At 41.3% G+C, this 13,781-nt stretch overlaps 1 protein-coding gene across 1 annotated transcript; it reads right to left on the bottom strand.

Moving 5' to 3' along the window:
• Positions 1-779: 779 nt before the first annotated feature.
• Positions 780-12,019, bottom strand: DMRTB1 (DMRT like family B with proline rich C-terminal 1). The gene is given in 6 exon segments (XM_040610884.1): positions 780-886; positions 4,031-4,175; positions 5,827-6,059; positions 7,688-8,079; positions 8,081-8,279; positions 11,941-12,019. Coding segments are annotated over 6 exon segments (1,155 nt in total).
• Positions 12,020-13,781: the final 1,762 nt, after the last annotated feature.

Below are 13,781 nucleotides of genomic sequence, written 5' to 3'. Positions count from 1 at the left end.
CTAGTTTCCTAGGCAATCTCTCCACACCTTTGATACGCCACAGTGCACTTCCAATACACAAGTATAATGCTGTCTGCACCAGACCTTTAGAAACAAATAGTACTCTTTAGTTCAGCTGTACTGAGTTAAACAACACTGAAATTATGTATAAACCACCAAGGACATTCAATAACCTGAAGCCTGTGTGACAAAAGGCAATTCCAAATCAGTCTGTCCCAAACCTGAACAGAAGGTGCCTTAAAGGCAATTCACCCAGAAAACAATACAGAGGGCACTGGATTTCAGCCTATACCAAACCTTTCTGCAAATTCCTCCCATGCCCTTCTTGACAAGCATCTGCTGTTCCCTTACCCTGCTGAATACTCAGAACCAGGTTTCCTTTAAAGCAAATCATATACTAACATATTTTTTACTACTGTCGTGAACATGAAAAGGCTACAGAACATACGTGGCTCAGAGACTTCACTTCAAAGTCACAGAGCCATCTAACCTCAGCAAAGGAAACAAATTCAGAGTCATAATAATTTCCTGCTTCCACCTGCTTATGGGGGAAGGGATTTACCATGGCTCTAAAAAACCTCTTCTAGGAACATGGGCTTTACAGTGCTAGGGAGGCAGAGCTGTGAGCCTGGTAGCTATAACATGATAAAGGGAGGCAGAGGAATCTAATCCCCTTCTTATAGCTGTTGTAACTACTCAGCAAGTAAATGTCACTCTATGAAAATGAATGAAATAAATGAAAGCAGTGCTGCCTGCTGCTCAGCTCTTCTCCAGCCCATTTACTGTTCAGAATATACAGACTGGTCTCTGCTTGTTTCTTCTGGGGAAGATGATGGTTGGCTAGGTTCACAAACCACCCCTGAATCCTGACTGTCAGCTTCAGTAGCTGAAATAAAAATGAAGAACAGAAAAAGGTCAGTTAAACACAAACAAGCCCCAAACCCTGTATTTCAGTTTGCATTACACCTAGTATCAATCACATTTGCAGAGGTAAATTCTCAATGCAAAATGATATTTGTCAATCCAATTTGTTTTTCAACCTAGTTAATTGAAAGGTGCTTGACATTAAAAGCTGTAGCTCTCCGAACTAAGACACTGCACTGCAAACAGCAGTTGATTGTTTCAGCCATGCTTAAAGCAATATAGCAAGAGTGCTTCAAGACGGCAAGTGTTTATACTGCACTGGAAGAGAAGTATGAGGCAGACTCTTTTGCCCACTTAACTGCAGCAAATCTGCCATGCCTTTCTAACACTCCTGCAAATTCTCAAAGGCCTTGACAGACTGAATAATTCCTTCTTCAAATCTAACTAGAGATTCTCATTTTATAAAGTATTTACTTGCCAATTTGCATTAAAAGCTCCCTCATTTCCTCACAGGCAACTTGGGGTTTTATTTTTCTGTGGCTTGCTCTTTTAGAAAGCCAACAATCTGCAATCAGATTCTGTCCTCAGATGCTGTACTGGCTGTTTTACTGGACATATCTTGTGTTTATTTTGTCAAATTTCCCCAACATTACTAGTCAATACTGCATGAAATTGTGTAACAACATGGCCTATACTTCACATCACCATTGTAAACCTAACTGGCCTCAGTCATTCAAATGCAGTCAACTTTTGACTCAAATATTTCTGGTAGCAGCTTCTAGCCTTGGAAAATCTTTTTCAGACAGGAAGATGTCTTCATCTCAGATTCTGTTTGGGGCAACAGATTACAAACATTTCTTGTCACCAGTTGTCCCCTGCTAGAGTTTTCTATATCCATTTTTCTGCAATAGTTTTGCCAGAAAGCCCATTTCACCAAGTCTAACTACAGGTTTGAGTCAGTTCCTTTCTTGGGGAAAAAAAGACATGATGCAATTCTAACACATCCCTGTGCACTAAATGTTACAGCTTTTCTCTTTTTTTTCCAAGCATCTTGAATACTAGAATCAAAGAATTACTAGTTTCACTGTAGCTTCCCTCTACATCTGCGTCTTCTTGCTGGCAGGCTGTTTTGTGTATGACCTCATGCAGAAGTATCCCCCCCTCACTGGGTCACAATTGCAAATTCCTACATATCCTGGAGCACAAATGCTATGTAGTGCAATTAATCTGTACTTTCTCTGTAATACTAAAAAAACTGGATTGTTCTCCAAGCAGCACAATCCATGACGCATTGTTTCCTATGGCTTTGTGCCTAGGTTGTGATTTCCGTAGTGTGTAATAAGGGCTGAGGTAATTGGATAGCATTGTGTTCTCTGGGGGGGTGCTCTCATGACCTCTCTTCCCTATCCAGTTGCCTGTTTTCATGATTTTTTGGTCAGTACAACTTCATTCTACCAATACAGGACTGGATTTCCTCTGTTTTCCTCATGCAATACCACTACTGCTCTCCATGTCCCCCATGCCTGTCTGCTACTCCCAGTTCGTTCCCATTCCCACATACTCCAACAGAATAGCTGCAGCTCCTTGCATGTTCTCTGCCACTGCAGTATCCCCCAGATCTTTTTCCCTTCCAAATCACAACACCCATTAATCCTCACTTTCTGGTTTGCCTGCCAGCCCTTGTTTTCCTCTCTTCCCCTCAAGCTCAGCCTGTATTATTTCACCTCCAGCACACTAGTATCTCCTACATGCTGCATGGAATGCCTTTTGCAGTATCTTAAAATAACTTTACATTTCTATGATGTCTGTATACACCCCCCACTGCCATGTTCTCCATATTCCCCTTGTCCACAACATCTCCTGCTTACTTTTCTTTGGCTTTCCAGCCAGACAAGAAGCAGGTACGCTCTGAGTGCTCTGGAGATATGTGCCCACTGCTGGGCTGAGTGGCAGGCATTTGGTTGTTGGCCAAGTTACACACATGTCAGTCGGGAACTGAGTGCAAGCTGACAACCAGCCAACCACCATGACATGGCTGCAAACAAATGGTTTTGTGGCAGGCATCTGCTTCCCTTGCAGATCAATATTGTGTAGGCCTGTGATCACAACAGATAACGTTTGGCTGAAAATAACTAATGGGTTGAAAAGTTATGAGAGGACTGACATTCACAGAAAATGAGACTGCACAAGCCTTATGTTGTTGAGAAACCAGTCCAAAAAAACCCCCATCTTACTATATTTTGTCCCTTATAACTACCATCAACCTCTTTTCAATTCAAATGAGTTAATTAGACTCCTCTTTTTCTGCACCCAGTTATACAAAAGATTTCATTTTTCACTGGGTGGTTATTCTAATTTTTTCATAAACAGACAGATTAACAATTTTGTATTCTCATGTTCAAGAAGAGAAATAAAATTGTATTTATCTGCATTTTCAAAAAGATTTTAAAATAAAACTGGCTATTCATTCATGCAGTGCTAGTGGTTTAATTCTCTGAGCAGCTCTACCCTCTTGTGGTCACAGCTAGCTGCAGCCAAATGAAAAACATGCAAATATAATCACAAATGTCCACATGTAGGCACAATACATGAAAGAGACACAAAAGAGGGGGCAGGAAGACTTAACGTATGCCAGAAATTTAAAATCCTGTGAGATTCAATAAAAGAACTTGAGATTTTGAAGATTCAATCTTTCATTTACAGCTATTAAAATGTAGGATTTTCAGATGAACAAGAAATTTCTTCTTTTCATGCTGTTAGTCTGCTTTTTTTTTAAACGTTTTGTCTAAATTGCAACAGAGCCAAATAATTTTAAAAATATGTCCTGCAAACTAGCTATTTAGAAAATTATTTTCATTTTGAGAACATCAACAATTCATATTCTGAAATAGCTCTGAGTCCTGGGGCCTTCAAATGTCTGTATGAGATGCTTGTCAGCTGGAAAGCCCAAGCACATCAGTCTGCTTGTGCTAGGTCTGCCCTTTGCAGAGCTGTGCAAGCTGGCAATCTGTCCTGGGACTTCAGGATCTCAGTCCTGGCTCCATCACAGGGATCTGGGAACCCCTGTAAACTAGTTAGAATCAGGGTCTCGGGATTTCCACCTCTAGTTAGACACTGAAATCAAGTTAAAACTGTATCTCCCAGGGCCCATCTCATACATCCTTACCATGTGCTTCCTTGGTGATTTCAGCTGACGTGTTCAGTGGAAGGGGAGGTGGAATGTAATGAATCCCTGGCAGAAAACTTGGTGGGATGAACTGTGGCAGAGGAGTGTAGTATCCTTGATGGAAGTTTCCACCTCCGTCTGGAATCTGCAGTAACACAAACAGTAAAGCATCTTCCATCTAAAGACTCTCTCCAGGATACATCTGCAGTATCAAACAACGTCTGTTTCAAATATTACCTGTGAATATTGCATGTTTTGTCCATTTTGTGGCCATATGCCAACACATCCATGCATGTATTCGCACATGCAAAGCCTGTGCATAGTGTAGCATGTTGAAGCTGAGAAGTAGCAGCTTCTCAGACCATATCTCAGCTGAAATTGACCTTCTAAGTCCTCATCACCTGTTCTGGCATCTCATTAGAGCAGTTGGTTAAAACCAGGAGCAGCTAGCTCACCTTCAGCACTGACCTGGTGCATTTGCCACTGAACAAGTCTGGAAGTCTGCATGCATCAGAGTGGCAGTCTAGGAAAATGCTCCTTCCTTGCTACCACCTCCCTGCTAGTATGTAGAGGCACTCTACCTATGGTGAGGGGCTGGTGTGCAGCACAGGGTGCCCTACAGCCCTGATCTTCTGTGATCACCAGATCTGTTAGTGCATGATAAAACTCATTCCGTGTGCAAGGAGGCATTTCCATCCCTCAGAAACACTGACATCAGAGAAATAAGAGTTTCTTCTCTGGGATCTGGCCGTGCACCCTGCTACAGATAGAACTGGTATGACATCTTTCCACCTGTTTAAGGACAGTTAAAAATTAAGTTCAAAACTATATACAGTGATGGTCTAGATAAGGCATTTCCCAACCTGTGTATATCCAGCCCACCAGGGTAATATGTCTGGACCTAAGACTGCTGCTAGCCATGCTCTTTCTCAATAGCCCCTAAAATATGATGGGGAATTTCTATGCAAGCATAATAAATCTAGAAGTGTTAAAGCAGGTCACTCTGCTTTAACCTGAGCTAATGAATTGTACTCCATGCAGACAGAATAGCGCATGGTAGCTGGAAATCTGATAATGTGCCCAACTGTGGTACAAAAACTAGACACCACCAGTTTGAACCAACATGACTGACAGCACTGAAAGGAACTGGAAATGCCCACACATACCATTACAACTGACAAGCAATTTAGCATCTTGTTTCTTACCACGTCTGTGTGGTTTGAAGGTGTGGGCCCTATGATGCTAAACATAATTTTTCATCTGAAACTTCTGTTAACCACAGAATTTTCCACTGTTTTTGAGAAACCAAATGTCTCAAGAAATATCCAACCATGCTGATTCTTTTCCTTGTGGAAGCCAATTTTCCCCTGTTCTTCTCTGTGACTGTGGTGCCTTGGCCAAGCCCTGACACTCTCCCTCCCCATTAGATTTGTCCTGCATGAGAGAAGAAGAACCTCTCAATGTGTATTCTGTGCCATCTGCATTGGCACAGCATGACCATATTAAGTGTCCAACTGCCATCATTCCAAAAGGCTGATGCAGGTATTAGAAGGATGTGTAAGGCCCCAAACACTTCACAAAATCTGTCTCCTTGCAAGTGCATGGGTTTGCTCTACTGGGTTTAGGTCAGGCTATTAACATCACTGTTTGCTGATGTTTTCTTCAGCATAATATAGCAAAATGCTGTGAAGTAACTGATAAGCAGGATAACTTTTCATGGGTGCTTTAGCAGCAAGAAGGCAGCTATAAGTCAAGACAGTAGTATTTCTGGAGCTGATTAAAAGACTGCTACTTACCGACACAGAAGCTGCATTCCCTGGCCCGTAGTTGCTAGGAATGTGTCGGAAAGCTCTCTGAAGTGATATCCCTGGAGGTGATGGTGCTCCTCTACCGCTTGACTCATTGATGGCAAATCCCATGGGAAATGGGTGGTAAGGATATACCCCAGCATGCCCAGGGTACACTTTTGGAGGTTCTTTCTCCCGGCATTCTGGGTTAACCAGGTATTCTGGAGGAACAGCAGTGTGAGCTAGGAAACAATGAAAAAAGAACACATAAAAGTATCCATGTAATTCTACTGAGTTCATTAGAAGAAGCTGCAGCAACAAATTCCACTCTCAGACAGGAGAATCTGGCCCTTTGGTTTCATGGTTAGCACATTATTTTGTGATTTTTCTTTTACGGAGCTATGGAAAGGCACAGCAGCAGATACTGTAACACAAAATAATCTGCATTCTTTCCTGCCTTGTGCATTGTGAAGCTAGTCCTTAGTAAAGCACTTGGCTGCAGAATCTTAATTCAGTACATCAGCAACAACAAAACGACCTTCCTTAAGACTTTGAACTCTAGCAGAACTTAGAAATTTACAGAAATAATAGAGGTCTAACTTTAGTCCTATCCATCACTTCTCAGTTCACAAAGGTTTGGTTTTAGGGACATATACAGGCAATTTCAGATGCAGGAATCAGTTACTTCCTTTGTTTCTTATCTTGCATCTGGAATCCTCTGAAGTCTTAACAAAGAGAGTGGTAATTTGAGTACCCTTGTCTGCACATCCTCCTGTTGGTAGAGAAGTGGAAAAATTTTCTTCAGGAGTACGAGTACTAGAATTATACAATTTGTTCCTAAACTTTTTTTAAATTGGCCAGCAGGTTAAAAATGTTATTAAGGGAAATACTGGCAGGCCCAGGTACAGTTAGTGTCATCCATAAACATGATTTTCTTAGGAAACAAAGCTAGAAAAAAAGGTAACAGTTATTGACAGATTAGGTGGGAACTAGTGATATCCAAAATGAGTCTTTCCTCTGGGATTCTCAGAACAGCATTTTGTCTTGCAGGCTGCCAACTCTCCATAGGCTCTGACTAAATGACTACTGCAGTCTCTAGGGTTTTCCATAAAATTACTATAGCAAATAGTAGTAGTATGAAGTTACTGTAATAAATGCTAATAAACTAGACAAGTCACATGGAAGACTCTATTAAAGGAAGCAATTTAAGAGGTGACAGACCATACAACTGTTCCACCTGCAAAGCCTATGCTCTGCTCTTAAATACCAAATGCATTTTTACACAAGCGATCCCAGCCAAGTTCAGTCTTTGCTGCAGGAATTAAGGCCAAAAGGTCTCTTTCTTTTACAGTGCTATCATAAAATGCTCGCTTCAGGCAACTGGAGCAGTAACTTCCCCATTTACCTGCTGTCACCGAGTTTTTTTAGCATTTTTGTTGCTAGATGCTTGCACCTGTGAATTTATAAACAGTGAGACAGCACTCAGAGAAACATGCATGAGCTCCTGCAGTCCATAGTGGATCACAGTTTGGTTTCTCTCCGGACTAATTTCCCGCTCAGAGAAAAGCCACTTGATAAAACTTGAACTTTGCAATGAGTGGCAAGGCTGAGCACATTGCTCCTGCTGCTGCAGAGCTGCATGAGTTGCATTGCAGACCCTCCAAAAGGGAAAATAAATGCAGGATTGCACACTCAACATGCAAGCTGAGTACCTGTGTCCACTGGTGAAGGAAAGTGGGAGAGACAGCAGGTATGGCTCTGCAGGGAGTTGGAGCCTGAGGAATCGGCAGGTGCAAACTGCACAAGTGGCAGTGTTTGGTGGAGGGAAGAGGAGCAGACAAGGAAAGAGGGTTTGGGGACAGACCCTTACCGTAGTCCCAGAAAGGAGGGCTGCTGGGAGGTGGCGGCAGCCCCCTGCACGTCATGCCTTTGCTGCCGGTAGGCTGGGTATCCTTCACTGCTTCACGGCCGCTCTGCCTGGAGGCACTGGCCACCCCAGGGCCTTCGCCTCGGGGAGCAGGCCCTGCAGCTGCCCCAGCCGGGAAGTCGGGCATCTGCTGCCTCAGGGCCTTCTGGGCAGCCATGATCTTCTGGCGCTCAGTGATGAGAGCGCATTTGTCGCACCGGCAGAGCTTCCAGCGGCACTGGCCGGCATGGCCCTTCACTGGCACCACGAAGCCATGGTTCCGGCAGCGGGAGCACTTGGGTGTCCGCACTGCTGCCTTCACTGCCACTGCTGTGGCCTCCTCAGCCTCCATGGCACTGGTTAACTACCCTGGCACGACTGGGCCAGCTCCTCAGGGCTTTTATATAGGGCACAGTGTCTGCTGCCCCAACATGTAGCAGCCTGGGCAGGCGGGGCAGGAGAGCCCACCGAAGTGGGTGGGGAATGCCCTGCTCTGGGGAGCCTGCAGCACCCTCCTCTCTCTCAGCCAGGCATGGCTGTACCTGCCCACCTCCCCCTGCAGCCCCTTGGTGCAGGCTGGAGCCTCAGCCATGGGGGGCTGGAGAGAGAGAGAGAGTGAGCAGGGACTGTGTCTGCAGGAGCAGGGGAGAATATTCCACACATTGGAGTACATTTCCCTGAGCTGGTGCATGCAGAGATGGGGTGTTTTGGATGGGTGGGGTGTGCATGGGAGAGAAATGCAGTGTCTCTTACAGTACTGCCTTAAGTGATAGCTTTCCCTTTTGGCATTTTAACATACACAGTCACTTTCATACTTCTCATGCATTCACCTTTAATATGCATAAGATTTCAGTTCCGTTTTGTTTCCAATTTGCAGCATGCTTCTCTTGATCAGGAGTGACTGCCTCAGGAGCAAAAAAAACCCCACTTTCATCATTCTGTTTTTCAAAACAAGGTACTAAGATGAAGGCAGAAAGCATATGTCATTTGAAAGACCTGTCTCCTTTTCTTGGAATTCCTTCTCTGGAAACAAAAGACAGCCTTACAATTAGAAATACAGGAGTGCTCCAGTTCCAGTATTGCTTAGAAAGCACTTGTTATTTGTTACTGCTGGTAGCTACAAAACCATAGTTTACACAGTAGCCTATTTCCAGGAGAAAACTCTCCACTTTGATATTTCTCACATACACAATAGCTAATTCTGTTTTAAAATCCTGAGATGCCAACAGCCTCTTGTACATTAACAAGAATACCATAAAAATAAACTACCAATTAGTTGTGAAGTTTTTTACCAGTTAGTTTCAAAAGAACCAGGTAACATCTATATGCTGCTCTGAAACAATTCTAATATGCAACAGTTTGTTTCACCAGCAGCCCTTCCCATGGAGCAAACCTTCCTGCAAGACTTGGGTGCACCCCTTAACATCTGTGGGGGTGTGTGGGTGTGGGTGCATAGCAGGCCCTTTAAGAGATTTGGCAACAGTCTAATTTGCCTTTGCAGTGGGCAGCCACCCCTGTGCAAACCCCCGAGGCTCAGCCTAGTTTCAGGCTTCTCAGTTTGCAAAAGACCCAGTAGGACTTTGCATCTGAGTCCTGCAGTTTTCCAGTAGGATTTCATCTCCTGGGGAGATGTTTTCCTAAGCGCAATGCCGGCATACAAGCCCAGACTTGCTCTTGAAAGCAATTCAGACCCAAATTCTCAAATGCACACAATCCCTAGACCACCCAGCACAGCTGCAGTCCCAGCCTGCAGATTTTGCCATCCCAGTTGCAGGCTGGGTGTTTGGTAGCTGCTTTTGCAAGGGGCTGTCAGCCACACCTTTTCACCCATGCATTCAGGAATCCTGTGCAGGAGCAAGGCCAAATCTGCCCAATAACACAGCAGGTCAGGTGGGAGAGAGCATCGCAGTGCTCTGTAGAAAACTGGGTGCTGAACTGCATGCACAACAGCTGCTTTTGTGAGTGGGAGACAGCAAAGCACACATGCAAATGTCATGAGCTCCCTGTCCTCACTTTCAGACCATTTTCCCCAGAAGACTTCTACAGTCTAGAAAGCCAGTTTCATGTGTGTGGGTGTGTGTGCATGGTGGCTAAATATCTCTGAAAATTTGACCTGAAAGTGTTCCCATTCCTTTCTAGTTCAGAAAGGTACTTGGTTGATAGGCCTTTAATAGTAGTAACTCTTAAATACAGTCTTGAAGTGGTGCTCACTTGTGCCAGGGTCGTGATGTTCCTGTAATCATTCAAAACACTGACTGTATTAAATATAGACAGATAATATATTCCTAATTTTATGCTCTGTATTTTTGCTGTATGTTAAGGATGTGCATATTTAGCTGTAGAATTAAAGAGGATGGATGACAGATTGTAAAAAACTGTAATTATATCTTTCCATAGATACACAATCTGTGTTCATTTGGATGCTTAAGCAGTGGACAAGAAAGGTAGGCTACGTACATTTTCCCCAGTAATTTTCTATTCTGAGACACATAATACTATTATTCAAGACATTTACTCAAACATTAAATGTAAAAAAAAACCCTTAAATCTATCTCTCTCCTCGCTTGAAAAAAGTATACCAGCCATGGGCTGTAGAAGTTTCTCAACTAATAAATTATTTCTTCCAAATTCATATGGATTTTTCTTTTGAACAGTTTTCACCTAAGCATCCAGGATTTATTGTATTCTGGATATAGTTTGTTTCAAACAGAACTGGTCTTGCTTGTTACAGAAAAGTGACCATTTTACTTTGCTTGTGAGGTAAATGTTCATTTCTGCAGACAGTTCAAAGAACTCTGCTATTCCAATCCTGTTACATGTTTCTATATTAATTTCAGTTAGCTTATCACACACTTTTAGCAAGACAATCACACAGAGAATAGAGAAATAAATTTTTGGAATGAGATGTAGAATTGTATGTGGATGCAGCTTGAGGTCTATTATCATTTCCTTCTTTATTCATATTTGAAAGAAAATGAGGTACAATGAAGACTTTTCTCTAAAACTTACTTGGTTTACTGTAGTGTTATATATAACATATGGTGAGAGTGTATCATAAAGTGTGTGCAGAGTTCTGTATTAAAATAGCATTTATAAGAATTACTATCTTGCCAAAATGAAAGGAAAGCATCCTGCTGATTTCGTGTTATTGAAATCAATAGCAATAATGTCTCTACTTCTTTCAAACCTCTGAATCATATAGTGTGGTTTTGGTATGCAGTTTGCTTTGTATGTGAAACAGTGAAGAAAAACAATGATTTAGCTGAAAGGGAACAAATGAAAAGACTGTCTGACTTTAAACTGATTAGCAGAAAATTGGGTTTTGTTTTTTTTCCCTCTTTCTCAGACTTTGCAGCTAACATTTTACGCAGTAAATGGTTTTTGGCAAGGAAATTGTTCTGCTTAGATCTGACATTTCACAGAGCAATACCAACATAATCAAGAAATTTGTTTAGTCTGAGATCTCCATTAACAAATATTTGGAAACTCAGTTCAAAATAAATGTTTTCTTATATGTAACAATCAAGAATGTATTTTGGATTTTTCATACATCACATACGATGATAAAATCTTCTCTTAAAAATTATCTTATTAGTTTGGAAGTGTTCATTATGTACCACCATAAGTTGTTATATAAAAATTGATATAGTGATAGTATTATAAGCTTTTCTACATTATAACTGATGATCTCATGTTTATGGCTATCTGTTATACTATAATAAACATATAAATGCAGACATTTACCTGCACAGGCAGAACTGCCCAAAGAGGACTAGACAGACTTCAGATGTTCCCCACCACACATGCAGTCCCTTTCTGTTTATGCAGTCTTAACAAACACCTTGAACCCACCTGTGAATTGGTAACTGATCTCCTGGCACCACTCACTTTTGGGTTTACAGGGAGATTACTGTGGCTTCCTGCACTGGCTGATAAACTTGCAAATTAATTTCCAGTCCCTTACTGATCCCTATTCAAATCAGGTCTGGTCCATAGGCTGGCAAGAAACCTCTAAACTGCCAGAGAACACCAGTACTCCCTTCCCTGTCTTGTTGCTGGGAGGAAGCTGCTTTCTTCTCCTTATATGTCCCTGGTATATTTGTTCATTAACATATAGCTTCATTATCTCCACACTTCCCTTTTGAAAGGGAAGCAAAATTCCTTTCATATTTTACCCCCTATCAGCTCACATTCACTGTCAAGATGTGGACTCTCACCTTTGCCTGGCCCAGAATATCCTTTTACTAAGTAGCACTGATAGCACACCTTCATGCTTTCTTCTGTAGTCATCCTCATGTTTAGAAGCTCCTTATAAAAAACATGTAAGCCTTTAAAACATCCTCTGAGTGACCTTCATTATAAAATCTCCCTTTCACCGCTGAGCTAACACTAGTGCATATCCATCAGTGATACTGGTCACAGAATTGCAAGGTTCAGATATCTACTGACATGCTTATGAGGTTGCCTAATCCTGCCCAAAGCAAGCCTACATGACAATGAATAAAGTTCTTTGAGTTGCTTCTGTAGACTGTATTTTCCACCTTTCTAATCACTGTGAAATTGTACTGTGGTATACATCTTTTTAAAATGTGAGGAAAAGTGCAGTATAGAAACAGTTCAACATGATTAGATCATGATAAATATGATTAGATCATATTTACCTTAAGATTAGAAATGGCTAAAATGTGTTTGTGTTACACCATTTTTAAATTGGTCCCAGTTAAGTTGTTTAAATGAATATAAAATATTTACCCTTTCAGTTCTCTTTCAGTGCCAATTCCTTTACTTTAAAATGTCGTGTTCGGTAGTTCAAATGGAATTCCACTGGGGTGATTTTTTTTTTAATTGTTATTCAAGTTTTAAATGGAGCACAAATGGATGTTGATTTTCATCTGCTCTATCAAAAAGGTGAAACTCTGCTATGATCAGAGAAAACTGGATGGGGTTCATACATAAATTTAAAATCTTAAAAATTTATAAAAGTTATATAAAGCACTTCTGGTTTCTTTAACAAACACAACTAAAATAAAGCTTGTGTACTTAAAAATGTGGATCTTTTTAATATATAACAGGAAAATTTAGTTCTTAAATATTAACAACAGAGACTTTATTAGTATGACTGCTGTTTGTTTATTGTAACAAGATCTTTAAGAGAAAAGCAATAGTGATTAAACTGGAAACTCTGTGTTCTGCTTATTTCATGAGTACCAGAAGGGCAGGGTGGACTGGGAGAGAAATCAGCCCCAGCAAAGAAACAAAACACATAATAGTTCTTATTCTGCATTAATATATTTCCCATATAAGCAGGAAATAAAATGCATTAAAGGGAAAAGAATGAGACAGACATAAATATACACATGCAATGTTTCCCAAATTTCCCCAAATAAGTGATGGAGTGTTTAAAAATCTCTATCTAGAAAAAAATAGCTCTGTGCTAAAAACCTTCTGTGGAAGATGTTCAGTCAGTTTGCAATAAATAAGGATCACTATACTGTTGAAGTCTGATTGTTTTCTTATATTCCTCTGTTTAAGAAACTTAATAATTATCCTTTCAGGAGAAATATTTTGTTTCTTTAGAAGGTCACCTTTGTAGGCATTGATAAAAAAGAGAAACTGAACACCCAGATAGTCCACTCTGTTAGTGCTATGGCAGCTGCAGGGATGCCTTAGTTACAACACCATTTTACTTTAGAAAGCTCCCAAATTTAGCGGGTTTTAGCCTGGATACCACTAGGCTTGTCAATCGGTCTTCTGCCTAAAGAAATATACACATTTTTAATCCGGAGTCCTCATTCTCCTTCCCCTCAGCTACAGTTCCTGTCGTATGCTCTTAGACACAAAGAACACAAAATTATGTTTGAATTCTCCCAAACAGCAAAAAAGGGATTTCATGCAGAAACAGTCACGCTTACCACAGTAAGTACATAGCCCATTTAGAGTCATCTTTGCCTAGCACCTATTTTGTGCTGAAATTGTCATATTACCTTGTCAGCAAGCCTAAAGCAATGCTAATAGATAGATAAGGCAGGAGACAGCTGAAAGAGTACTACAAACATCA

This window comes from Falco naumanni, chromosome 11 (assembly GCF_017639655.2).
Source record: "Falco naumanni isolate bFalNau1 chromosome 11, bFalNau1.pat, whole genome shotgun sequence".
Taxonomy (NCBI): Eukaryota; Metazoa; Chordata; class Aves; order Falconiformes; family Falconidae; genus Falco; species Falco naumanni.
Note: the sequence above shows the minus strand (reverse complement) of the source record. Positions and strands in the feature narration are given on the sequence as shown.